Source organism: Corythoichthys intestinalis, chromosome 17 (genome assembly GCF_030265065.1).
Source record: "Corythoichthys intestinalis isolate RoL2023-P3 chromosome 17, ASM3026506v1, whole genome shotgun sequence".
NCBI classification, from domain to species: domain Eukaryota; kingdom Metazoa; phylum Chordata; class Actinopteri; order Syngnathiformes; family Syngnathidae; genus Corythoichthys; species Corythoichthys intestinalis.
Window position 1 is genome coordinate 29,994,708 of NC_080411.1, and position 27,817 is coordinate 30,022,524.

The following is a 27,817-nucleotide window of genomic DNA, read 5'->3' on the forward strand; positions in this document are numbered from 1 at the left end:
GACAAGCTCCTCCAAGCGTTTACCCCCCACCTCCTTCGTCAGCACCACTTACAGAAACGATGCCAGTGAATCTGTATTAGCGGCGTTCGGACATTACTCGTGGTTTTCCCTCGAATGCCGACCTTGCGTGGTTTGCCAAACGGATTTGGTTTCATTTATTACCGTGGGATTACGCGGCGTTATCTAGGGAGGCTAGAGATTTGTGTGGTGTGGGGCGGGGAAGAGTGCTTGGAGGAGGCTTTCGGAGACCCAGTCATCTTGCCGCTCGGTCCAACCAACCACTATGCTCCCATAACTACCCGCGACAGTTACAGAGAAGACGGAGACAATGCGCCCGTAAAGGTGAGCTTCTTCTCCCTTTTCCTTGACATGTCGACCATTCGCCGCGAAAAGGAGCCGCCTTTCACCAGTCAACCTGTCTCCAGACGGCTAATGACAGCAACATGCTAACTGCGCTTCATTGATTGAGAGCTAATAAATTCACGATACGTTTCATTTTTTTTAATGGTGTCAGTTTTCCTATACATGAAATGAAACCAACACCAGTCGTTAATATGATGAAAATGTGTTTTATGGGAGAGGACATTAAATATATTTTTAACAACAGCAGGCAGGCCTTTGCTTGTGGGCTGTAATTACGTCACGCTCTCACCTGCCTACAGTGGACAGTAATTAGACATAGAAAACACAGTAATTAGACATTATTTTCATAATTTTTGTTTATTTATTAGATCCAAACATGATAAACTTAACGGAAGAGGGATTAGCACATCCACCTCTTGAATTTTGACATCATCTTTATCAACTTCCTAAGTTCAGTGGTGCCTCTACATACGAAGTTAGTTCGTTCCGGGACCTTGTTTGTAAGTCGAAATCGTCGAATACGTCTAGAAGGATTTTCCCATAAGAATGCATTATAATTCCATTAATTCGCTCCACAGCCCGAAAACCTACACTAAATCCTTAATGCTGCTGGTGCCATTACAAATGGCAATTACTCATAGCAAAACAAATAAATTCATTCATTCATTCATTTTCCATGCCGCTTAAAAAATAAAAATCGGAACAATAATATAATAATAATAATAATCATTCTTGTAATAATGCAACAAATCGTGTTCTAATGTGGCGGATGTGTTTTGCGTGCTGTACCTGAACGCGTGCACCGCACGGCTGACGTGACAGAGTGCGAAAGGAGAAAACCCTAGAGATTTATCACTTTCTCTTTTAATTTTCTTTTGTTATTGGTGTCATCTGCGGCCAACAGTAGGCGTGTTGTGTTGCACAAGTTCTGAAATAAATGATTAAAAACCTGACGAAGCTGGCGATTTCCTTGGCGATGTTACCACAATAATAAAGACTGGCGAACGGAGGTCGGAGGAGGACCGTCAAGATCGTAGACATTGTACGGCTGTACTGTCAAACCAGTTCACGGACTCGTGCACCACGCTCAAATTATTCTATCATTTCCATCTTCATTTTGATGATAAGTGTTACCTTTTTCCTTTTTCACCACCTGCACTGACCTTCTTGGAACCCATGTTGATTTCTCGCACAAGAAAATCCGCCGTGCGTTCGTCTTGCAGGAAAAATGTCATAAATCGTCGTATTTCGAGCATGTCGTCGGATGTAGAAACGAATGGCGAGTCAAATTTAACGTTGGATGTCTAAAAAAAGATCTCGTGTCAAAGGGATGGTTTGTTGAGGTACCACTGTAGTGTAGTTTTATTACAGTACTGTAGACATGTATATTGTAAGAAGTGTCTAATTAGCCAGAAATTTGTGAGCGTCTACCACGCTAATTAGGGGTTTAACACTTATGTACGAACTATGATGATATATATATATATATTTTTTAACCCTTATAGGGTACTCTTTCAACTCATTGGCTGCCATTGACAGGGCTAGACATCGTATCTGTTGTGACTTGGAGGGGCTAATCAATGTTCCTTCAGGCTCTTGGTGGGATGGAAACGCTTTGAAGCAGTCCTGTGGATTTTCAGGCAGCCAGCAACAAAGACCCAAAAAACGCCCCGCTTTGCAGCTGTAATGTCAGTAAAATAGACTATTTACAGACTTTGCTTATTCCGTGTAAATGCGTTGCAATCAACACAGAGGTTGGACAATAATTGGCAAATTACCAAAAGTCCACAGGTAATACTGACAAGTTGCGTCTTTCATGTTTTAATAGAGCACATTTTAAGTCCTAAACCGACATGACTCAAGTCCCCCAAATCTGGTTATTGGTGTAATGTATAATTTGTTTTGGTCAGCCCTGTTATGAACATGAACCTGTTGGTTTTTCTTTGTTTCAGCATGGACGTAGAAGAGAGTGCAGGGCAGGGAGGGGGCGGCACTAGAAAGAGAGCAACAGAAGATGGGAATGTAGGAGGAGGAGGTGTGGAAGTTTTGGTGGTACCTCCGGACCTGTATGACTCTGCGAGAGCCAAAATAGAAGCAAATCTCCGCTGGCTGCTGGCTAAAGCTTATGGAATTGGTAAGATGTTCTCTTGTGCTTTTGCTCGGTCTTTCTACACTCACAATGCAAGGTATGTGATAGCATTGTTTTACAATTTACTGGGTCATATTATAAGATCTGACAAGTAGCCCTGACTGAGGGTTTAATAGTATGGCCAGTAGATGGGCAACAATTAATTGTTTACTCGACAACTAATCGATGAGCAAATTAATCGGCAACTATTTTGATAACCAATTAATCGTTTAGGACTTTCTTCACCTTAAACTTTTCAAAATTCTTGAAATTATAACATACATATAACTTCTCAGCTGTAAATATTATCAAATTTCTTAATTATATTTTTGTTGAGTCAAAGTAGGACAAAAATCTGCTTTTACTTGGGAAAACTACAGTTCACATTTTTGCCAATTTTCGGACATTTTACTTTCTAAACTAGCTTCTTAATATAGCTTCAACAACTAATTGATTCAATTGATTAAAATTGATGAATTAAATATTTTCCAATGAATTTGATAATTGATACAGTTGTAGACTACTGTTAAGTCAGAAAACTGTAATAAAATTTTATTTTTTAAGGAAATGGTCATCCATTTTGTCTTCATTGTTACTTAGAACATGCCAGGTAAATTGTGAAGGTATTTGAAAAAAGGGACATTTATCCGATTAATCCATTTATTAATCGTATGATTAATCAAATATGAAAATAATCGTTAGTTGCAGCTCTATTGGCCAGTATGCTACAGTCAGCCAACTTACAGTGGGATGAAAAAGTATCTGAACCTTTTGAAATTGCTCACATTTCTGCATAAAATCACCATCAAATGCGATCTGATCTTTGTCAAAATCACACAGATAAAAAAAAAAAACAGTGTCTACTTTAACTAAAACCACCCAAACATTTATAGGTTTTCATATTTTAATGAGGCTAGTATGCAAACAATGACAGAAGGGGGAAAAATAAGTAAGTGAACCATCACATATAATATTTTCAACAATCCTTGATCACGGGTCTTTAGACAGCTTTTTTGACCAAGCCATGATGCACATCAGACAGAGCTCGTCATGACGACATTTCTTACCAGGTGTGTGTATTATAGTGGGCAGTGCAGCTTTAAACCACTCATCAGTGATTGGGCACACACCTGACTTAAAATATTTGGTAAAAATTGGTTTCAATCGCTCATTAAATCTCCTTAGGCAGAGGTTTCAGTTACTTATTTTTCCCCCTTCTGTCATTGTTTGCATGCTGTCCTCATTAAAATATGAAAACCTATCAATGTTTGGGTGGTTTTAGTTGAAGCAGACACTGTATTTTCATCTGTGTGATTTTGACAACAATCAGTTCACATTTGATGGTGATTTTATGCAGAAATGTGAGTAATTCCAAAAGGTTCAGATACTTTTTCATACCACTGTAAGTGCTAGACCCACAACATTGGATTGGTATTGTGAAGCACAAAGCAAAAAATAACGATAAGTCAAATTTACAATTTGCCCTTTATCAGCGTGTAAAAACTAAAAGCCATCTATTTCCCTTCAGCACTTGTTTTCATGAGTTGTTACAATAGTAACAACTATTTTTGGGTTGGTCGCCAGACTTGCAACTCGTCAGTCAATTGAAGGGCAAATGTAGTCTAAAAAATTAATTCAGATTCATATTCTCACTGAAAAAAATCAGTGCTTGGTGCGTGTTTGCCTATATGTCAAATTGGCAAAATTTCGCCTGTAAAGACCGCGTATAAATACCGGCGCAGCTGGTCAATTTATGTATTTCATTCGAAAATGTAACTGGAGTGGGACTGAAACACTCTGAACAGAACACGCAGTACAATCTTTGCGTAGTAGACGCACATTTGTGCTAGAGTCTCATGATGGGTGAAAGTCTTTTATACACAGGTCACTAGCCGTGACAGCTCTCAACCACCTCGTCTACTCCTTATACTTAAACTGCCCCACATCGCTAGGCCGTGTGCTAATGTGTAGAAACTACTCCTTCCCTTCAAAGTGGGTTTTTGTGTCACTCGATGTCACTACTCTCTGAGTGTGAGCTGTGGGTCAATCAGCAGTCATTGAAAAAAAAAAAAAAACTATCTTGAATACACTAATAGTCCCCGGGTTGCATGAATTTCTACGCAACATGGCGTACCTCATCATACACTAGCTGGAACGCAAACAGTACTATTTAGAGTTCCGCATTAATGTTGTAAATATTATGAATGGTCAAATTCCAGTTAAAGGTCTACCACTGGGTGCCAAGGAGCAGATAAAGATGCCCTTAATAAACACCCACTCCCGCGGAGTGTCTCTTAATCTGATTGGTTCGTCCTGACGTCAGCTGTGCCTGGAGGACAAAGAGCTGCTTCCTTTGTTTTGGTTCTCTGCTCAGCCAGTCTATTGAGTAGGGCTGCAGCTGTCGATTATTTTAGTAGTCGATTAATCGATGAACAAGTTAGTTCGAATAATCGAGTAATCAGATAAAAAAACATCAAAAATGTAAATACCTGAGCTGAGCCTCAAATGGTATAAAAAAATAAATAATTGAGGATCTATACACAACAAAAGAACAATTGGCCAACTTACATAGCAAAAGTTCGCTAGCTTAAATGCTATAAAATGCTAACTTTTTTTTTTTTTACAATGCTCTTAACAAATGATTCAGACACATATTCCCACAATAAATGGCTGAATATACCATAACATAACTAAATTATGAATGCATTAAAAAAAAGCATTAGCTCAAACAAAAACCTGGCTTATGTTGGTCTTAACAGGGAGCAGCTCAATTCAGCCACATGAAATGAGGCAGACTAGAGGGCAGTGTATACACCCAAATCAATAAAACTAAATGCTAACACGTTCAAAACAAACCATTACAACGCCTCTTTAATTAAACGAATTCTCGAAGCAGTAAAATTTAATTCGAATCTTTTTTTCTAATCGAATACTCGAGTTAATCGATTAATCGTTGCAGCACTACTATTGAGTATGCTAGAATTAACATTTCAGTACCTGACATCAGCTATGGCACAAACTACGTGTATGTATCTCTTGTAGGTCTTTACTTCATACTCATTGTATGAAGAGTTGCAGATAAAATTAAAAATCCATAAAAGTAGTTTATATCAATTTCCTCATCAGGCTATCTGTGCTTTAGTTGCCTCATTTTTATACTAACCATAGGCAAGCATTTACGACTGAAGTGACTTGAATACATTTTTTTTTCTGTCGTTTTGTTAAGCTCCTCAAATGCAATCAAACAATTTCTTGGACCACTATGATGTAGATGGCTGTGAATGATTGGGGAAGAGTGAATGCGTCGGTGGGCTTTTTGCTTAAAACACAATCCCAACTCACATTAGTGGTAGTGTGTGTGTGAGATGGCCAAAACTCTCTCATTAGATTAAGTTGCAAACACTGCACTGTGCTGCCCTTCTGTGCTAGTGAGAATGTCACATGTTTAAGTGATTAATGAGATTGGAAGCAAGGACACACACCTGTTTGATTCGTGAAAGACTCTTGAACTCAACAATTCAGTCTTATGTCCAACATTAGGTCAGTCCATATATTTGGTATGATCAAACAGAATTAAAGACTAGCATTCCTGTAGCCCTTTATATCGAAATTAACATTGATGGACCAGTTTCAGGCTGTCAGGTAGATAAACAAGGTAACAATACCTACAGTATATACCTATACCTCAATCAAAAGTCCGACCCTTTCTCAAAGAATAGTGCCTAAATTGTGCCTAATATTATGTGTTAACGCTACTCGCTGACTGTCCACGTGTCACACTAATAAAGTAAGTGTGGATTAGCGTCTTCAAGGTGTACTAAAATAGCTTCCCTACGTCCTGGAGCACGAGCAGGGAACCACTAGGCGGGCTGGCACAACAACTTCAGTTTCGTAATCACTGCTAAGTCTTGTTATCTGATTGATTCTAAGCTTACGGAGTTGCTACTTTGCCTCAATGTTTTCCCAGGCTGACGTTAGACTGCTTGAAGACATTGGGTTCAAAGATAGCATCCCAGCTGTGTTACTCTATGTAACTTGTGAAAACATCTAATTAACACACTACACATAAATATAAACAACCACTAGAGGAGAAAACCAAAACTTCCATGTGGCACAATAAAACTGTTCCAGCAGTTAAAGACATTCACATGTACCATTCTGTATGTCCAAGCAGCTTAACAAGACCGGTAAAAAAAATGAAGACTTGATTTGATTAATAAATAATTATATGAATGCAATATGCATACTTTTTACCATCAGACCACATCCCAAAGGACCTGCAAAACCCCTTCTACACTGACCAATATGAGCAGGAGCACATTAAGCCACCCGTCATTCACCTGCTGCTGTCTGGAGAGATTTACTGTTGGGTGTGTGGACTCATCCTCCACGTCGAGCAAGCCACCTCGCTCCAAAGCCATCAGTCTGTGCTCCTGGCTCTGTCCGCCAGGGGCATCCACGTGCGAGACTTGGACGACATTCCTGTCTCCGCTCTGGATCTCAGCTCTACCCCCGTTAAGATGGTGCGTTGAGGTTTATTACTGGTTAATTATACATTCGGTAACATGTTTTAATATGATCTAACCTTGCATGTTTCAAGCCAAATACATTGACAGCGTAATTGGCATATGGGCTTACATTCGGGGTGTGACAAAATATCGAACTACTGATAAATCGTGATACTTTGTTTCCCAAAATGTTATCAATATGCTCCTGCCAAGAATCGAGATTCGTTTTAAAAAGGTGTCAATGTCTAAAAAAATATATAAAAAGGAACCAACAAGTTGCTACCAAAATCTTCCATCATAATAGTGTCTAAGTTAACTCTAAGGCTGCATTTACGGTGCTCGACATCCAATCCATTTAGACTGGGAACGTTTGTTCATTCGAAACCAGAGCATTCACTGTCATTCTGTCCGATTTTCAGGGCATTTACTGGTCAGTTGCTGTTCATTTTAGGGAATTTACAGGTCATTTCCAGTTGAGTTTGGGTCAATGCCTATTCATTTGGGTATTTTATGGGTCACTTCCTGTTTATTTTGAGTTACAGAACAGGAAGTGACCCATAAAATACGCCAAAATCAACAGGAAGTAACTAAAAATCAACAGATAAATGACCTTAAATGGCCAAAAATTACCTCATTGCCTGGCGCAGGCTGTCACTGACGGCCATAGACGTTCAATCTGTTTGAAGTGAGAGGGATGGCAGCGAATGAACGAATGCCACCCTCCCAGTTCAAATGGATTGTACGTCTACTAGTGATGAACTCATTCCAATTCACAGCAGAAGCTTGTTTTTCTGTTTATTAGTTGTTTGTAGAATATCCTAAAATGATTTCCTGAGCAATGTATCGATAATCGCCGTATCGTCAGATCATCATGAGCTTCGTATTGCAAATCGTATGGTATCGTGAGGTACCAAGAGATTCCCACTCCTTGCTTACATGCTACATGCTAGTGTTTTTCCCTTCTGAGTTTCTATCCAGATAGAATTCAACATGTAATGGTGCCCTTTAGACCACATAGGGGCCCAACACACAGAGCGTTACTAGCTTATGCAGTGCGCCGGCCCTCTCCGGGTATTTTCCTCTTTTATGAATGGACTTTGAATCTCCTCTTTTTGGTGCAGAGCTGCCACATGCACTTGATTGATGCCCTCATGATGGCCTGCATGTTGGAAATGATCAGTGTGGAGAAGGTGGTGTCCAGTGTCAAACGATTCTCCAACTTTAGTGCCTCAAAGGAGCGTCCAATGGACCTAGAAGACGCCATGGTCCTTTGGCTTAACAAAGTAAAAAGGAATAAGAACATATCATGTTTGTATTTTTAAATTGAGTGCTGTGGGTTGACCTGCTGTGTCTTTGTCACCTGAAGGTGAATACTAAGATGAGTGCTATCTCTGAAAAAGAGATGAAGATGAAGCAGCAGCAGATGTTAGACTCACCAAGCCATCAGAAGGTAGGTAAAAAAAAGTTATCCACCAAAAAAATGTAACTTTGATTGACTAAGGTAACTGAATAGAAATTATTAGACCAAGTACTGTAAATTATTTGATCGCGAGGGAGAGCAAATTTAGATCTGGCCCAATTGTCAGTATGTGCGTACCCGGTTTAACTCAGTGAGGACGACGGTGCTCTACCCTGTAGTTCTAGGTACATGTTCCATCGACCTTTGCATTCATTCATTCATTTTTATTTTATTTCAGATTTGGCATTAATCATCATCACTTTTGTAAACCCACTGCCAAATACTCTCACCTTGCTTGCTGCATGCAAATTTAAACTTAAGTTTTCCCCCAGCCTTACTGGACTTGCTTTCCAACCATGCATGTGTGGACCCCATCAAGTCATCTCTTTCCTCTCTCTCCACCAGCCTGACATATTGCATGCACTGGCCCATTGTCTGCTGGAGCCTGTGGAGTTCTCTCGAGTGGTAAAATACCTGATACGTATATATTGTAATTTTATATTTTTGTACAAAAGGGAAAACAGTTTCCGATTTCTCGGACTTCAAGACTTGTAGGCTCTAATAAGCCACAATTGTTCTCTTTTACTAAAATATGTTATTAGAAACACATACTGTATATTGACCTATGGAGGTTGCCATTTTTAATGCCCACAATGCATGCCGGGAAAGATAACGCAGTTGGCCTGGACTGGGAGAATAGATGTGCTAGCTAGCAAGCGAAGCTAGTATAATGACTGGCTTGATTTTTTTCACATTCTGCTGCTGGTCAGATTGTTTTGTTACAGAGCTGTGAGATGAGTTCCCAACGTTGTACCTGCATTCAATTCCAGCTCGTCAGCAATGTCTTAAAACCGATCCTAGGCGGCATGCCGAGATATTGATTTGCTTCTATTTGACAGTTTGTATATCCCTTTGTTGCTAGTTGCATCATTGCCTTGTTTTTTTCGTTTGCCTGCCTCTCACTGCGGTTTTCCCTCGTTTTTTAGAAAAATTTTTTTTTTAATTGATCCCGACCTATTGTCACAAACCCTTTTTGTGTCTCCCCTTTCGCGATTGCGTGTTTTTTGTGTGTGTGTGTGTGTTCAAGAAACTCTTACGCAATTCCAACGTTATATTTGCCTACTTGCTGTATGATGTGAGCTGCCTTTTTCTAATTCCGTGGTAAAGCTAGCCGCACTATTTTTCAGTTGCGTTTCCCTTTCAGGTTTTATCGCACAGACAGAAAATCATGACTCTACAACGTCACGCGGGATAGTACTGTGATCTATGTGCTCATCTGTCGCACGGGAAACGTGGGTTCGAATCCCGCTGGAGACCATCATTTAATTGCTTTTGCTGCTCGTTTTGTGAAATATCGACAGTTGACGATTGTTAATATAGTTGAATATCGATGACTCCTCATCACTTTTCCCCTTGGGTTCTAAATTGGAAGGGCAGAACTGACTACATGTTTATGTAGCTAACGAGTGACACTGTGGAAGTACAGCAGCGCTGCCCAGTGACGTCACCGCCCAGAGTGCATTGCTTCGTCCACAACAATGGCGACCTACTAGTTACACTAATTTTTCAAATGTTCTAAAAACGAAAACATTATGAGTGGTTTGAATATCAAATTATTATAACTCATGCTAACATTTATCATTTAAGAACTACAAGTCTTTCTGTCCATGGTTCCATTTAAATACAAGAACCACTGGACACATTATAAACATTACCTGTGATCTCACTGTTCAGGTACGCTATCGCAGGGATTACCTCTCTGGTCGGACACTTCAGCACTTCTCCCTGATAGAGGACCTGTGCAAAGATGTGTGCGATGGCGCTGCTCTTCTGGCACTAATCCATTTCTATTGCCCTGAACTCATTAGACTTGAAGGTATGGATGAAACCTTTATTACACGACCGACTAGTGAAGAAAATGTGTCACAATGATATCCATCTGTCTGTCCTAAATGTAGATATCTGCCTGAAGGATGTCGCCTCCATTGCTGACAGCATGTACAACATCCAGCTCCTGATAAAATTTTCCAATAAATACTTGAACAAGTGCTTTTATCTAAAGCCCGAAGACATACTGTATTGTCCTCCAGTGTTAAGGGTGAGAGACAATGACGCACACAAAAACAAGATTCTCACATGTTATGCCACAGCTAAAAAAAAGTTAATAAAAGTTTCTGTTGAGGGAATAAGCATAAAATAATGAAATATTACACTTAAATCATCAACTTTTTCTATCAATCACAGTAATTAATAGAGCCGTGCGAAATTTCTCATTCTTAGATTTTTCGCGATTCGGCCGTGGAAGATTCGAGAACGATTCACAAACATCCAAATTCCGATTATTGAATTATACCAGGTAAAGCAGAACTAAAACACAGTCAGCGCGGTCTTCAGGTCGCAATGAGGAACGGACCAAGAGCAAATATCATGTTCAACTCATGCCGCTAGTTAAAAAAACAAAAAAATACCTGACTGCGGCCGACAGCTGGTTCAAACAACGGCCAGTTGCTAGTTGCTACAAACATACGGCCACATACGGCTACAGTAGATATCACATATTTTCAGAACTAGATGCTAAATGACAGACGACGGCGGTGTTAGAACATATAAAAAGAACTAGATGCGAAACGACAGGCTTGCCGTTTAGTAGTTCCCGCGTTGTAAACAGCTGCCATCTTAAAGCAGTAGACTTCTCTAGAAGGCTCTGTTGTAGCGAACCTAATTAACTTTTTATCTGAAATACTCCTAAATCAGCAAAATCTTGACTTGAATCTATCTTTAAATAATGAAACAGTTTAAAACTTTGACATGTTGTAAGTAGACAGAAGGGAAATTATGGAATAACGGGAGCAAAATATCAACTTTAACGGTTGATTCACATCATTAAATTAATTGAATGTAGTTTACAGCTGCTGATACAGAATGGGGACTTGAGTATTTTATTTAATATTTTTAACTGTTACCTTGATACTTAAATATTAGTTTGGTTTAGGCTAAAAAGATTTTTAAACTATTTTGGAACTAATGTACAAAACATTAAAGGGGGGGGTTGGGTGACATCAATAATCGATTTATAATCGAATCGGAGCCTCTGAATCGTAATAGAATCGTTAGGTACCCAATGATTCCCACCTAGTAATTAATCGATGAAAATGTCCTGGAAATGATCTAGTGAACAATAGTAACCTGGATTGACCGTATTGTAAATACTTTGTAAGGCTACACAGGACAGAAGACCAATGCAATATATTGTTTAACCCATCTGCCATACAGTTCTGTAGTTCAGGGTTTAGATCTCAGGCTCAGCTACGCTTTTCCTTTATGGAGTTTGCAAGTCCTTCAAGTGCTTGCATCTTTATTCTTTGGGTACTCAGACATTATTGCACATGGAAAAAACATGCATGCTCATTGAAGAGTCCAAATTTCATTAAATGCAATGAATGAAAAGTCTTTTCCTAAGCCCTAAGATGGGCAAACAGTTGCCGTATCTCGTTCTGTCAAGCTAATAAGTTCTTTGTTTACTGCTTTTCAAATTTTGTTGTTTCGTTGTAAGATGAAGAAAAATTAGGAAATGTAGTGGTCACGTGATAGCTACATCAACCTGTGCTCTTTGAAGTCGAACATTATATCGACTTTATCTGAATTTATGAAGGATGTGGACAGATTTACGGGTAGCACATATCACCTTTCTTTGATTTCTTCATGCAGAATAATGTGATGGTGTTCATCGCTGAGCTCTTTTGGTGGTTTGAGATTGTGAAGCCTGATTTTGTACAGCCGAGGGACCTAAAGGAAAACAGAGATGGTAAAATTGTATCCATGTATCCTCATACCACTTTCATTACTCCGGGTTGAGTTGTTCATGTTAAATACGCCCTCCTCATCTTTACAGCGAAGTTACTTCTGCAGTCTAACACCTCTCGATCTCACACACCCATCAATGTCACCAAACGTAGTTTCCCAACTACATCAAGTGCTGCTGATATATTGACCACACCTTCAATCCTGGACTTTAGGTAAACTTTGTTTCGAAGCAGACTAGGTTACATTTAACATGCTGGTTTCACTTCATGACTCATTTTATTTCATTTAAGAATGTCTTCCTCTAGCGGCACTGTACCAAGTACTTCCAGCTCTCCTCACTCTTTAGTGCCTCGAAGACAGATACGGCTGAGGGGACTTGAGGACGATGCCTCAGGTGATAGTGACCTGCAGAAGTGCATTATATTTAGGAAATTATTTGAAATTCTTAAAGTAAGATTCATGTTGTCTTTCTACCTCAGTGAGGAATCAGTGTAGCTCTCTGGCACGTAAAGAAGAAAAGCGTCAAGGTCTGTCACAGATCTGTCCAGACCGGAGGCAAAGGTGAGCATTCACATTTTACTCTCGGCAGACACTTCCATGCTTACTTCCTGATTTTGTATCCTTAACCAGGCATATACCCCAGCCGGCACCATATGCCTTGGATTTCCTAAATAAGGAGGACGGCACAGACAATGATAGTCTGGTTCTCTCCGTCAGCAAAGACAACTTGGCCTCAAGCATTATGACACCCAGTCACATGCTCGTGGGTCCAGGTCACCCTGTGCATCAACACAGACTAAGCGGGCAAAGCCTCCTCAGTCACCTTCGCATTGAGGACGAGGAGGAGATTTTAGAGGAAGAGGAGCTGGTCGCCGTGATTCACCCTGGTGCTTTCCCTCGTCATTCATTCAGGAGTGACATACAGCTGGATGAATTGGAAATCCCCCACACAACCTCACCGCGTAGGGTTTCTAAAACTCTGGACATGAACATCTTAACCCCAAATTTGCAGGTAGACAGTTACTATCTGGAGCCTCTTATGCCTGCTATTCCAAAGCCATCCAAAGAGAAGAGCACTAGCCTGAACAAGGAAGAGGAGAGTGGGGAGAGTCGCTGCCGGCTGTCTTCTGTGAAAACAGCAACAGATGCTCCACACAAATCACATCAGAAATCACCATTATCTGAACGCGGTAAATACACCTTTAAGCCCATACCTTCGGTAAAATCGGCCCCAAACCAGGAAGGCTTGACACGCACGTCTCTACCTGAGAAGACACAACCGCAAGGCTTCTTTCTTCACTTGTCTGGGGAGTCAGACTGTCACAGTTATCTGTCCTCTGATGCAGAAGTAGGCCAAGACTCTGACTCAGACATTGCAGATTTTGAGGAAGATGACGAGGATGTGGACGTGATCGAGGCAAGCAGGGGAAAAGGGATTGGCTTACTGCGAGACTTTTCCGAAGTCGAGTCTTTTAAGTTGAGAGAAGACCTGAAGGTGCACGAACGAGACGACAAAGAAGACTGGAGTGGTCGCTCCAGCCCATGCCTCAGTACTGCGTCCTGTGCAAGCAGCTGCAGCGCTTCGGGCAGTGTCAAGATGACCAGCTTTGCTGAAAAAAAGCTGCTTAAACTCAGCCTTCGTGACGGGTTCTCCAGCACCAGCAGTTCGCAGAAAACAACGCCTGACCACTCTGAGATTAATCCCTGCCCTCCCTGGCAACTAAAGGCAGAAGGTAGCCCGGGGTGGTCAGGGAAAGACCCTTTATTTGCTCTGAAGAAGACTATGATGGCAAGTCCTCCGGTAGTGCCTTCAGAGCTGCTGCAGCTCCACATGCAGTTGGAAGAGCAAAGACGTGCTATCGAGTACCAGAAGAAGAAGATGGAGACCTTGTCGGCACGGCAGCGACTGAAACTTGGCAAAGCTGCCTTCTTGAACATTGTGAAGAAGGGCGAGAGTAGGAGCGACACCCTTCCTCTTCCAATCAAGCATTCCCCTTTGGATGAAGTGTCTGCTGCTCCGAAAGCAAAGAGCCCATGCTGCAAGGATGACTCCTGTCTTGAGGCACTGAAAGTGCAGGCTAAGGCAGATGGAACACAGATAAATCGAGACAACCGATTAAACAGCTTAGGTCAAGATAGTGCTTCCGAAGCGGACGTGAGTGATCGCTCTCGCTCCATCGACCTCCTCAACGAGGCCATCAGTGCTATCCAGCAGCAGATGACACAGCTCTCTTTGCAGCAAGACTTGCTGATGAAGAAAAATGCAGCCTCATCTGCAGAGCCTAAAGAACCTGACCGGAAATCAACTCCACCCACAACACAGTCCTCCACCTCGGACCCTAGATCTTTCGACATAAACTTTGTTGACTTTAACGACAGCAGTTGCACTCCCAGTCGCCGTCCTCCCAAGTTAAGCTCCAGCCAGCGAAGCAAACCCTCTGGGCCCAAGCAAAGCCATAAGAATGTCAAAGATTTTGACACAGAAGCTGAGACCTCTCCCAAGGAAATGACTGGTACAGGAAGCCAGGATGGTGAGAGTTCCAGGATGGATAGAAACTTCAGAAGACGCACAACTTTTAGAATCCAAAATGACCAAGGTGTCGCCAGAGAGGAAGCTGGTCTATCTCCTGTCAAAGCTCAGTCAGAGGACATTACGTATGACACCTCTGTCACCCAGTCACATTGTGCAGAAGACAACAAGGACAACATCACAGTGAGAGAATTTGCTGGTGGGGATGACAGTTTTAGGGGAAAAGGTCAGCTGATCGAGGTTGACCTATCAGAGCTGAAGGAGCCTGCAGGAGATGATAGCACGGACACCACGGATGGCGAACAGAAGAATGTGATCGGCTTCTTCTTTAAGGTGATGTTCTAGACTAATGTGCAGAGGCCCAGTGGTTTGGTGACTAATAGCCAAAGGTGTCCTTACATTATTTTTAACACTATTTTTCATAACCTTTGATGTCATGTGCAAGACAATTTGCGTTGAAGATGTATACTTCCTCTTACAAGCTATTTTTGTCCATTTTTGCTTGCCCCTGCAAACAAATGGATTCCTGTCTATGTGGCTGACTATTTAATGTTTACATCTAAACTCTTCACTAGGGTTGGTCGTTTATGAGTGGCTGTGTCGGTGGGCAAGTGTTTATATTAAGTTGTATTCCTAATTCTAAAACAGACTTAATGTGAGGAAATAGTACATGCTTTTTCAGACAAGATCCATATAGAGTTGGTAAATGTACTCAGTTATTTTATCTTGGACAACAATTGTGCAGAAAACGACATTGTGGAAAGGTTCCTCAAAGTGGGCTTTCCCTTCCTTATGCTTGGTGCACTTGGAAACAGTTGTTTAATGTAACTTTGCAGCATTGATGAGCAGAATCTGATCCAAAAAAAGAATGGCGCTAGCCTAGCGTCATTAATAGTGACTGCACATGATTAATGTCTTCTGTGAGAGAAATCACAAACCAAATAGATGATCAACTTCAACCGGGTTCCACTCATTTTTATCCTTATGCATGAAAACACAGTAAAAATAAATGAAACTCCATGCAAGATCACATTTTAACTAATTAATCACTCACTACCTAATCCTCTTACTTTTTCAGGATGACGAAAAGGCCGAGGATGAGATGGCCAAACGTCGCGCTGCCTTCATGCTAAAACAGCAGCGTAAAGCCGAGGAGGCAAGGGTACGCAAGCAGCAGCAGGAAGCAGAGAGTGAGCTCAAGCGTGACGAGGCCAGGTATAGTACCTCTAAATTATAATTACAAGTCCAGTGTCTATGCAAGGGCTCTTTACCTACTGTTTCATGCAGGCGTAAGGCGGAGGAGGACCGGGTTCGTAAAGAAGAGGAGAAGGCCAGACGAGAGCTGATAAAGCAGGAGTACCTGCGCCGGAAGCAGCAGGCATTGTTGGAAGAGCAGGGTCAGGTCAAGCCTAGGCCCAGGTTCAAAACCCGCAGGAGTAGACCCAAATCAGTCAACCGCAGCGAGCTCAGCAGCCCTTGTAAAGGATCCACCACACGTACGTAGCTTCTTTGATACATACTGTAGTTACAGTATTAAAGAGGGATGTCGATAAACAGTGCTTAATAACAAATTATTGGAACTATTAGCTGAACTGAGCGGCTGCCTTCGAGGATCCACGTTGTCTTTGGCGGACACGGACAGCGTCATTTCTGGAGAGGCAGAGACACAGAGGTAAGATACTCATTTTGTCCACTAGGGCAGTGGCTATGTTCACCCAAAGCTGGAGAAAACAGGAGCAGTACTGAATAACAATGCTATGCAATTGACTTATTTCCAAAATGCGCAATTCAATTAAGTACCGGTATGTAAAGGGTATTTTCCATTAAAATCTAATGTACAGTATACGTGTGTCTTTTCAAACAACACAATAAACACATAACAAAAACATGCTGTATATCTGAAATACAGTGAAACAACACTGTACAAAGTACATTATGGTGTTCACTAGTGGTAAACCTTCTGCAATAATTTTGGACCAATGAAAAAAGATACTTTTTTTTTTTTTTAAATGATGGGAGAGTCAACCAATCATGTTATAGTTTAAGTAGGCTAGAAACACCTCCAGCCCCCCAAAAAATAAAAAGCTTTTAGGCTTTACCTAACTTAAACCCCTAGACGATGATGCTGAGGGGTGAGAACAGGCAAATTTTGTTTTAACAGTGCTGATAAATTAATTGAAGAATAATAGTAAAAGCCGAAGTTCAGAATTTTGAACATTAGGCTTAATCTTTGATTTAGTGGGGGTTAAATTAGTCAGTGGAGTTGATTTCAACAAATTCCGTGCAGTTTATTAGTTATTTATTAATTTCAGGGCTCCGGAGTGGCGAAGTAAGTCAATGGTCCCTTTCTAGCGTGCCAATAAAAAGCGATATTAAAAAGAATTTACATAGTCAAATAAATTCTAAATGCAGATCGTTGTTCAAAATACCCATGTGGCCTAAAGAATCTCACACCAAACTGCCGTAATTCATTAATTTCTGCGGGACTATTTTTTTTGCGTAATACGACCACAATAGAGAGGAGTACTTCGGCCACTCGTGCTCATGCTGCATTCGAGGAAGGTGGGAAGTTGGACTTACCCCACTCGGATGGTACCAGTTGTGACCTCAAAGCGTTCCAAGGAGGGCTGCAGCTATCGATTATTTTAGTAGACGAGTAATCGATAATCTAGTTAATTTGAATAATCGAGTAATCGGATAAGGAACAAGGAAAATTAAAATACCTGAGCTGAGCCTCAAACGGTATAAAAAAATAAAGAACAATTGGCTGGCTTACATAGCAAAAGTTCGCTAGCTTAAATGCTATAAATTGCTAACTTTTTTTTACAATGCTCTAAACAAATGGTTCAGACACATATTCCCTCAAAAAACGGCTCAATATACTTATAAACTAAATTATAAATTTCATAAAAAAACATTAGCTCAAACAGAAACTTTGCTTATGTTGGTCTTAACAGGGAGCAGCTGGATTCAGCTTAGTGAAATGAGGCAGACGAGAGGCCAGTATATCCACCTAAATCAATAAAACTAAATTCAAACAATTTCAAAATAAACCATTACAATACCACTTTAATTAAAGGAATACTCAACAAGCAAAATTTATTTAGAATGTTTTTTCTAATCGAATACTCGAGTTAATCGATTAATCGTTGCAGCACTAGTTCCAAGCGTTTTTATTTTGGCCATCAAAAGGCATGTTGACTTCCAGCAAACCTGCCTTATCGTAAGCGATAGTTTGTCGAGGGACGTCTGATTTTTTTTTCTGACATCGCGACTAGGGCCTCCCAGTTTGAGCGGCATTCCAATTATATTTTTCCTGAAGTTGGAAAATTCCATTTTCCCACCTTCCTCGATTGCAGCATAAGTCTATAGCAATGGTAGCCAACTCCGGTCCTCGAGGGCCCCTATCCAGCTTGTTTTCCATGTCTCGCTCCTTTAAAACACCTGAATCAAATGATCAGCTCATCAGTAAGCTCTGCAGGAGCCTGATAACGATCCTGATTATTTGAGTCAGGTGTGTTGGAGGAGGGAGACGTGGAAAACAAGCTGGATAGGGGCCCTCGAGGACCGGAGATGGATACCCCTGGTCTACGGAGTCCAAACTGAAGAATGGCAACATAGTGAAACATTCCTTTGGAGTCTGTGAAAACACACAAGAAATAGGCAAATGAGAGGTTCCACAAATTCCCTATGAAGAACGAGGAACAATACAAACTGTGGATACTTGCTGCTGGCTACGACATAAACACACCGGTGGAAAAAATATCACTCCACTCTGCAGCCTGTTACCTACAGAGCTGCTGGATTACAAATGTTGCTGTTCATACTAGTTATTGACATGTAAAGGTAAGTTTTAATAACATCATCCTGAAAACATAGGCAATACTATTGATTAGATGGGTGATTTTCATGCATGCATATGTTATGCTAGGACGGCCTTATTGACTCGACTAGCTTAGCCACTCCGTAGCTCTGAAACTAATAAATAACTAACTAACTGCACGGAAATTGTTGAAATCATCTCCAGTGACTAAGTAAACTCCCGCTAACTCGAAGATTAGCTCTAATGTCAAAGATTCTGAACTTCCCCAGCCTTCTTTAGAGTAGAAATTTGCCAGTAGAGGGCAGCCATCAGCCTGTATAGCGCACTAGTGCTTTTTACTGAGTGTGGTGCCTGTGAGGGTTATTACGTATGTGTTGCATTTATATTGTATATAAAAAGGAATACTCTAAATATACTTGAAATACTAAAAAAAAAAAATAATAATAATACAGTGGGGCAAATAAGTATTTAGTCAACCACTAATTGTGCAAGTTCTCCCACCTGAAACTATTAGAGAGGCCTGTAATTGTCAACATGGGTAAACTTCAACCATGAGAGACCGAATTTGGAAAAAAAAACTGAAAATCACATTGTTTGATTTTTAAAGAATTTATTTGCAAATCATGGTGGAAAATAAGTATTTGGTCAATACCAAAAGTTCATCTCAATACTTTGCTATGTACCCTTTGTTGGCAATAACGGAGGCCAAATGTTTTCTGTAACTCTTCACAAGCTTTTCACACACTGTTGCTGGTATTTTAGCCCATTCCTCCATGCAGATCTCCTCTAGAGCAGTGATGTTTTGGGGCTGTCGTTGGGCAACATGGACTTTCAACTCCCTCCACAGATTTTCTATGGGGTTGAGATCTGGAGACTGGCTAGGCCACTCCAGGACCTTGAAATTCTTCTTACGAAGCGACTCCTTTGTTGCCCTGGCTGTGTGTTTGGGATCATTGTCATGCTGAAAGACCCAGCCACGTCTCATCTTCAATGCCCTTGCTGATGGAAGGAGATTTTCACTCAAAATCTCCAAAGCATGATGTTTCCACCCCCATGCTTCACAAGGTGTTCTTCGGATGCAATTCAGTATACTTTCTCCTCCAAACACGAGAACCTGTGTTTCTACCAAAAAGTTCTATTTTGGTTTCATCTGACCATAACAGATTTTCCCAGTCCTCTTCTGGATCATCCAAATGCTCTCTAGCGAACCGCAGACGGGCCTGGACGTATAGTGGCTTCAGCCTGGGGACACGTCTGGCAGTGCAGGTTTTGAGTCACTGTCGGCGCATTGTGTTACAGATTGTAGCCTTTGTTACTGTGGTCCCAGCTCTCTGTAGGGCATTCACAAGGATCCCCAGTGTGGTTCTGGGATTTTTGCTCACCGTTCTTGTTATCATTTTGACGCCACGGGGTGAGATCTTGCATGGAGCCCCAGATCGAGAAAGATTATCAGTGGTCTTGTATGTCTTCCGTTTTCTAATAATTGCTCCCACAGTTGATTTCTTTACACCAAGCATTTTACCTATTGCAGGTTCAGTCTTCCCAGCCTGGTGCAGGTCTACAATTTTGTCTCTGGTGTCCTTCGACAGCTCTTTGGTCTTGGCCATAGTGGAGTTTGGAGTGTGACTGACTGAGGTTGTGGACAGATGTCTTTTATACCGATAATGAGTTAAAACAGGTGCCATTGATACAGGTAACGAGTGGAGCCTCGTTAGACCTCATTAGAAAAAGTTAGACCTCTTTGACAGCCAGAAATCTTGCTTGTTTGTAGGTGACCAAATACTTATTTTCCACTCTAATTTGGAAATAAATTATTTAAAAATCAAACAATGTGATTTTCTGTTGTTTTTTTTTTCCACATTCTGTCTCTCATGGTTGAGGTTTACCCATGTTGACAATTACAGGCCTCTCTAATCTTTTCAAGTAGGAGAACTTGCACAATTGGTGGTTGACTAAATACTTGTTTGTCCCACTGTATCTGATAAAAGCATTAAATTGGAACAGCGCGCTTCAAATTGGAGTGAAAACCCAAGTTTCTCTTTCAGGGCTGAGTCAGTCTGCTCCATGGATTCCTTCTCTGTAATGAGCCGAGCCTCCAGTAGGAACATGGAACGCGACTGGGAGAGTGGATCCATTGCTTCCTCCATCACTTCCATCGAGTACAATGGTGAGTTGCCACATGCCAAGCCTCAGTTTTGGAAAATGGGTCATTTTGACACATTTTGGTCCAAATTTCACCTTATATCACCTGTAACCTTTGCTTGTTTTTGCTGATCCTAGGACCCAAGCTCTTCAAAGAGCCAAGCTCCAAGTCCAACAAGCCAATCATTATCAATGCCATTGCGCACTGCTGCTTGGCTGGAAAGGTGAATGAGGCCCAGAAGAATGTCCTTCTGGAGGTCAGTTTTATCACGATAAAATGGTTTTTCGGTAATTGATCATTAAATCGGCAGCCATGTATTTTTTTGTCCTGGTTTGTCACAGGAGCTGGAAAAGTGCGAGTCCAATCATCTCATCATCCTCTTCCGCGATGGCGGATGCCAGTTCCGTGCAGTATACTCATACTCGCCTGAGACGGAGGACATCGTCAAATTCACGGGCACGGGCCCACGTTCCATCGGCCACAAGATGATCGATCGGCTGTACAAGTATAGCTCGGATCGCAAGCAGTTCAACGTCATCCCGGCGAAGTCTGTGTCGGTCAGCGTGGATGCGCTGACAATCCACAACCACTTGTGGCAGGCTAAGAGGCCTAGCAGCGCACGCAGAAAATGACACCCGGATGCTCGGTATTTTTCTTCTGTTTACGACCGTTGGGCCGGACCCACATACGTCGTCGTAAGGCGTGTTGAGAGTAAACTCTCCCGAATTGCAATGACAGCTTAAAAAGTTGTCTGTGTGAGATTACAGTGAAATCAAATGCAAAATCTTTGAAGTTGAAATCTTTGAAATTTGTGTGTTATTTCATTCCTTTCAGCGCTGTGCAGTGATTTCCAACCTGCCTCGAGTCAAAGCACCTATTTTGTATGAGGAAAAAATGTCACAGCATATCGCTAAAAACAAAAAATATACAACTGGAAATTAATTAATAATGCAGACCACATAACAAAAAACAAAACAATATTGTTTCGCGCATATTGACAACTTTTCCTTTTCTACATAAATGTTTTAGATTTTCTGTGTTTGGAATTTGGGAGTATTGTCATTTTATAGAACAAAACCAAAATGTTAATTTGACTCACATCTATTGTATACTTAAACGATACTGTAACTAGTAAATTTGATATTAAGTCGTTTAATATTTTCCTGAATGGAAGAGCATTCATTGTTCAGCTTGGACTGTACATTGCTGTTATAGACATTTGAACAAAGATACATTTTGTGTCATAAATAACTAACCCTTGGTGATCTGGCACAGAGGTTGGGAATGACTGCGCTAGAGAACACAAAGCAATGCTAGGCGAAAACATTCATTCTTTGCTTTTGTCAGATAATTCTGCATTTTACAGTTTTCTTTTAGCCTGTAGGTACGTCCTACATTCTTTTTTTTGGCACTTTTGCTTAAGAATTGATTGCAATGTGGCAAACCAAGTTGGACCTTTTCGAGAGGAACGCTGCTGCGAAGATTATGACATTTCATCCCCCCCAAATAAGGTTTGTCATTTGTATTGTTGGGCTTCAGACTACTGGTTCGGTTCTTTCAGTCTTACAAAGATACACTTTGATCACATATTTTAATTTTAAATAGGCAGAATTGTTGTTCTTTACCTGAGGAAGTGAGGAACACAATCTGAACCCACCTCAGAATGTTTGTACTTCACTCAGCAATTCAGCTTTTTTTTTTTCTTGCTAACAACTCAAAACTGACCATACGTATGAATGTGAATGGGTAATCGTTGTTTATAATGTATATGCTCTGTCCCTAGCTGGCGACCAGTCAATTTTGTACCCTGCTTCTTTCACCAGAAGTCAGTCAATTGAAGACTAAATCGTTCATGGATATTAATGTGAGTATTTTCTGGAGTTTTCTAAAAACGAGCGCCAGTTTTTTTTGGAATACACTTAATTCCCTGTTGGTGTGAATGTGAGCATGAATGCTTGTCTGTGTGACCTGCAATTAGCTGGTGCTTAGTCCAAGTTGTCTGTTACCTGCTTATCGCTAAAATTTAGATAAGGCCTCAAGTTTAGTTGAAAAGCGCTGGAAAATTGGACAAAAATCCTGCGATGGTTATTTCTGATATCTCATTTGAAGAAAAACATTTTCATTTAGTAGGAATGTCTTTATTTTGGCCGATTGCAATCCTTGACCGGCTTTCAAGCTTTTTTGCGACCTTTTCACCGGAGAACAATGTATGTAGCTCCAAATATTCAAGTTGCCTGTTAGTTCCGGAGTCATTGGAACGTGATGGCGAACAAAACCGCACAATACTTGACATTTTTTTGCTGCATTTTGTATATTTTTTAGTGGGGTGTTTTCTACCAGTTCTGAAAAATGCAAAAAAAAACAGGCACTGTTATGAGGTTTATTCTGTTACAGTTCCATTTCATTGTGTTATATATTGTATGTTGATTTATTTTCAAAATCTGTAATAAAATACAGTTAAATATATCACTACTTTATTATTAAATGTGAATATAACCACTAACACAAAAGTTTAATGTGGAGAGAGACATTCACAGCGCGTGTTCACTTCATATCATTTTTATATGTTAAAAAAAACTGATGGACGGAGTAATATTTCAGAAGTGAAACCAAGTTTAGTGGACTAATAGAAGATGTGCAGTATGCCTCAAAACAAGATGATAAGTGAACAAAAATCTGGGCACTCCAACATAAATTAAGAACCAATATTAAGTAAATCTTGCTTTTGCCAAAATATCAGCTTCCAGATGTTTCAAAAGACTTCCAATGAGTTGTTAATTCTAAAGTAAAAAAAAAAAAAAAAAAACTGAAAAAAATGATCGCATTGAGAAAAAATATTCAAAAAAGTGTGTCACATGAGTATTTTGCTCTTGGAATTTCTATTTTTAATAAAACTCCTTTGAACTCGCATAGTTTAACTCTTTAGGTGCCATTGACGGCAATCCAGCCCCTCCCAGATGAAACGGATTGGTCGTCTATTGCCGTCAGCGGATGTTTTCAATTTCCCTTTTTTACTAGTATACTCTGTAACCTGGGCTCGCAGGGAATGAGTGAAGCTAATGATAACCGTTCAATAGATGACCACTGTAGTGATCACTGTCCCTGAAAGGGTTCATGAAAATATTTGTGGGCTTCTATTCCTTATTATGTTCCTCACAGTGGAAACTGACATCTGAAATGCAATAGATTGGCTGCAAAAAGCTACATATGGTTAAAATAAAAATACAACTCAGATAAGTCACTTCTAAATTTTAATGTGTACAACTCAACTGAAAAAAAGCTTATAGATAAAATTTTAAAACATATATCGTGGTTGCAAATACAATCACATTTATAAAAATGGAGCTCAGCACACGCCCACCATGATTCCAAGTGGCTCCGTTTAAAGTTCAGCCGTTTGAGAAGACATGACTTTCAGATGTGACGACTCTCAGTTTTGAGAAGGCATGACTTTCAGATACGACGACTCCCAGTTTTCTGTCAGTAGATCATTCATGTTTCTGTTGGTGAAACACGGACATCATCAGTTGCCGGCTGCGGTGACTGTATTTGCGGAGGCGTCAATGTGACGGTATCAGAGATTTCAGGCGCAAGCGAGCCGGCGGTGGCAACTTCCGCCTCTTTGGCATTCTCGGCGGCCTTCTTCTCGATCTCTTCCATGCGTCGCTGCATCATGCGAGGCATTAGCTGCACGTAGGTGGCCATCAGACGGTGATTGGAGCGAATCAGCTTCCCTGCGCAGCTGTCCACGCAGCGCTCCTACAAAATCACAGTCTAAATTAGCCCAACATGTTCATACACAAAGGTTTCACTCTCGTAGCTTGAGTTGCTGTATGTTTTCACAAAAAAGACAACTATGGAGATTTCCAGATTTTAAAGCGATCACTCTTAACAGGTTTTACCGTCTCCCGTAGAGGTCAACCGATATGGGATTTTCAAATGCCGATACCTAAAAAGATTTTCAGCAGATTGCCGATATCCAAAGCTGATTTTAAAAGCCAATATTTGAGGCCGACATACTTTTTCTTTTAAAGCGCACAGATTATAAAAGACAATTTAAAAAAATTACTTCAACAGTTTCAAATTTACAATGACCTGAGACTTAAAGGATTAGTCTACCATTAGGCTACCAAACAAACGAGCGTAGCACTTCTTTTTATGATTGTACACACTCAGCAAGAACCGTACATTATTTTGAAATAATTAAACCCACCAGGACATCACGACAAGATGTAAACAAGTGAGAGTTTCAAAGGATGCTCACCATGCTACAGCTAAGGCTACGTGTTACATTTAGAGTGTAAGGATCACTCCGTAAACACCTTAAAAGGCTAAACCAACATTGCATATTCTCTAATGCAAGATAAAAATATTTACAAAACAGGCATTTCTGCTTGTTTTCTTCAGTAATCTTTCAAAAAAGAACATGCCAATCCAACACTGCTGCTATGGAACTTGTAGAAACGACTCTAGACATTACGACATATGAAGGATGTTTTCTTCATACGTTTCCCGAAACAAACGACTCGGAGGAAAAAATGTGAAGAATGGATCAACCTGCGCGGATGTCCAAAAGCCCAGTTTAACGTCAGCAAGGTGAAGCCATTCATATTTCATATGCAGTAAAGATTTTGTTGGGGGCCATGGTCCTTCAGAGGACAAAGAGGTAAGCCATTTTGATATTTTTACTAATTTTTTAGCATGGCGTTTTGCCGTGCAGCTTCTGTCTGACAATGAATGACCTGAAAAAATTTAAAATTGTATCTGACTGCCAGTGTTTCCTTTTCAGTTGTTAAAAAAAACAATTTTGGTAAGGGGGAACTATAAATAAATGATAGAATTAAGATTTGTTATCAATGAAAACATTAAGTGTTCGTTGGCTTTCACTGAGTAGCATTTGCGATCGCTACACAAAAATAGCAATGTAAAATGCCTCTAGAAAATGGTCAGAGACATAAGACAACCAGAGGATATAATATATAAGAAGGACAGGGCATATGTTGGTAAAAGATTGTTGAAACAGGAGAATGTCATTGTAAGTGTCGTAAGGCAATGCACACAAGAAAAAGGTGTCGATAAAAAAGCTAACTCTGGATCAGGTCGGCTCGTCTTTTTCAGCTCTCAACACTCAAGCCATCTCTTTAACTGAACATATGTATGTTCTTCCACATCTTTACCAGTGAATTTGTCACCAGGGACATGATTTTTGGGACAGAATTGGTCATTTTAGCTCAGTAAACATCTCGTTCATACACTATTTCCATGCATTTACGATTAGGGACAAAGGGGAGGTTGACCTGCCCAGCAACAGTTGCTAACCTCATGAATATTAATGAGCAAACGTGACATGTTGCTTGCGGTACGCCATTGCACTCAAAACTGTTCATTCGCCTCTCCCAGTCAAAATGGATTGGAGGTCTAGTGCCATCAACTGGACTGAAAGATGATCATTCATCCATTTCTTCCATTTTAAATGAATTGGACATCAATGGCTTGCAATGAGTTAAATACTATGAAAAACGTTAAAGGTTGACTGATAAATCAAACCGATATATGGTCTTTTTTTTTTCTAGATCGCACGATATATTACCCACATAATAGGATACGTGTTATGTTCACTGTTTGGGTGATGATCCTTCTAATGAAGGTCGAGCAATATATTGGTATCTTTTTCAAGATCTGCCGATATGAGCCAAGATATAGCCGCTATGATAGGAAAACTTTAGTTACCGTGTATGTTCACTGTATGGGTGATGATCTTTGTTAACTGTGATATTCCACCACCTAGTGGCCTTAAGCCTGTCGCAATATGCAATAATTCCATTTATCGCGCGATAAATAAAAATGAAGGCGGTAATTTTTCTGCTGCGATTTATGGCCTCGCGCGCACGTGCGACAGACGTGCTGTTAAAAGTTCGGATTCCTCGTTACCAACTGCGCAAAATGCATCTTCGTTCAATCCGGCAAAAACTAGCGCCGGAACCAATCGTCCCCATTATATCCTATTGTTCAACGTATACCGGCCGCCTTAGTGCTCCGGAGTGACTGTGGACCATCTATAATAATAATAATAATAATAATACCTCAAACTTATATAGCGCTTTTTAGGACACTCAAAGACGCTTTACATAACATAACACAAAGACAGAATTAAGAATTAGGTGGGAAAAGCTAGTTTGAACAGGTGGGTTTTTAGGAGTGATTTGAAGTTTTGTAATGAGTCCGAGTTCCTGATGGGTTTTGGGAGTGAGTTCCGGAGTGAGGGAGCAGCAGCGGCGAAGGCTCGATCGCCCAAGGTTCGGAGCTTAGTGCGAGTGATGGGTGTGAGGAGATTAGAGTCGGCAGAACGTAGGCGGCGGGAGGGACAGTGCTGTTGTAGGAGGTCAGTGAGGTAGGAAGGGGCCAGGTTATGGAGGGACTTGTAGGTGAGGAGGAGGAGTTTGTACTGAATCCGGTATGAGATTGGAAGCCAGTGAAGCTGTTGGAGGATGGGGGTGATGTGCTCTCTGGAGCGGGTGTGGGTGAGGAGGCGGGCGGCAGAGTTCTGGACGTATTGCAGCTTTTGGAGATGAGAAGATGGAAGACCATAGAGGAGGCTATTGCAGTAGTCGAGTCTGGATGTGATTAAGGCGTGAATGAGTATTTCAGCTGTGGCTTGGGAGAGGGAGGGACGGATGCGGGCGATGTTGCGGAGATGAAAGAAGGAGATTTTAGTGAGGTGGCTGATGTGTGATTGGTATGACAGTGTTGAGTCCATAATGATGCCAAGATTGCGTACGGAGGTGGAGGGGGTGACTGGGTGACCATCAATGAGGAGAGTGAGGTTCTGTACAGAGGGGAGGAGAGCTTTGGGTCCGGTGATGAGAAGTTCTGTTTTGTTACTGTTGAGTTTGAGAAAGTTATTGTCCATTCAGGTTTTTATGTCGGACAGGCAGTTTGAGATGTGAGAGAATGACTGGGGTGATGGATTTAGATGAAATGTAAAGTTGAGTGTCATCTGCATAGCAGTGGAAATTGAGTCCATGGTGGCGAAGGATTTGACCGAGGGGAAGCATATAG

General features: G+C 40.9%; 2 protein-coding genes across 5 annotated transcripts in view; one reads left to right on the plus strand and one right to left on the minus strand.

Moving 5' to 3' along the window:
* Window positions 1-26,303, plus strand: LOC130905414 (calmodulin-regulated spectrin-associated protein 1-B-like). Of its 4 annotated transcripts, none has more exons than XM_057818790.1 (19): window positions 1-342; window positions 2,316-2,497; window positions 6,752-7,014; window positions 8,121-8,282; window positions 8,366-8,449; window positions 8,864-8,923; window positions 10,193-10,334; window positions 10,417-10,556; window positions 12,167-12,263; window positions 12,351-12,474; window positions 12,553-12,651; window positions 12,737-12,823; window positions 12,893-15,125; window positions 15,871-16,007; window positions 16,080-16,288; window positions 16,380-16,464; window positions 20,661-20,782; window positions 20,896-21,014; window positions 21,100-26,303. In XM_057818790.1, the coding sequence occupies exons 2-19, from the start codon at window positions 2,317-2,319 to the stop codon at window positions 21,388-21,390; spliced, it is 4,635 nt and encodes a 1,544-aa protein (XP_057674773.1). In that variant the 5' UTR covers window positions 1-342; window position 2,316; the 3' UTR covers window positions 21,391-26,303. The 4 variants fall into 4 exon arrangements, with proteins under 4 accessions (XP_057674773.1, XP_057674774.1, XP_057674775.1 ...); XM_057818791.1 differs by having other exon boundaries at window positions 12,568-12,651; XM_057818792.1 differs by lacking the exon at window positions 8,864-8,923.
* timm10b (translocase of inner mitochondrial membrane 10 homolog B (yeast)) overlaps window positions 23,993-27,817 on the minus strand; it is a 10,296-nt gene continuing 6,471 nt past the window's right edge. The window contains exon 3 of the mRNA XM_057818795.1: window positions 23,993-24,517. Coding sequence (XP_057674778.1) covers window positions 24,251-24,517 — 267 coding nt within the window. The 3' untranslated portion in view covers window positions 23,993-24,250. The remainder of the gene's footprint in view (window positions 24,518-27,817) is intronic.

Bases quoted from the DNA above. Each gene is read 5' to 3' on its own strand.
- LOC130905414 (XM_057818790.1), top strand. From the start codon at position 2,317: ATGGACGTAGAAGAGAGTGCAGGGCAGGGAGGGGGCGGCACTAGAAAG. The intron at 12,264-12,350 runs GTAAAATTGTAT...TCATCTTTACAG, and splicing joins CCTAAAGGAAAACAGAGATG to CGAAGTTACTTCTGCAGTCT. The intron at 21,015-21,099 runs GTCAGTTTTATC...GGTTTGTCACAG, and splicing joins AGAAGAATGTCCTTCTGGAG to GAGCTGGAAAAGTGCGAGTC.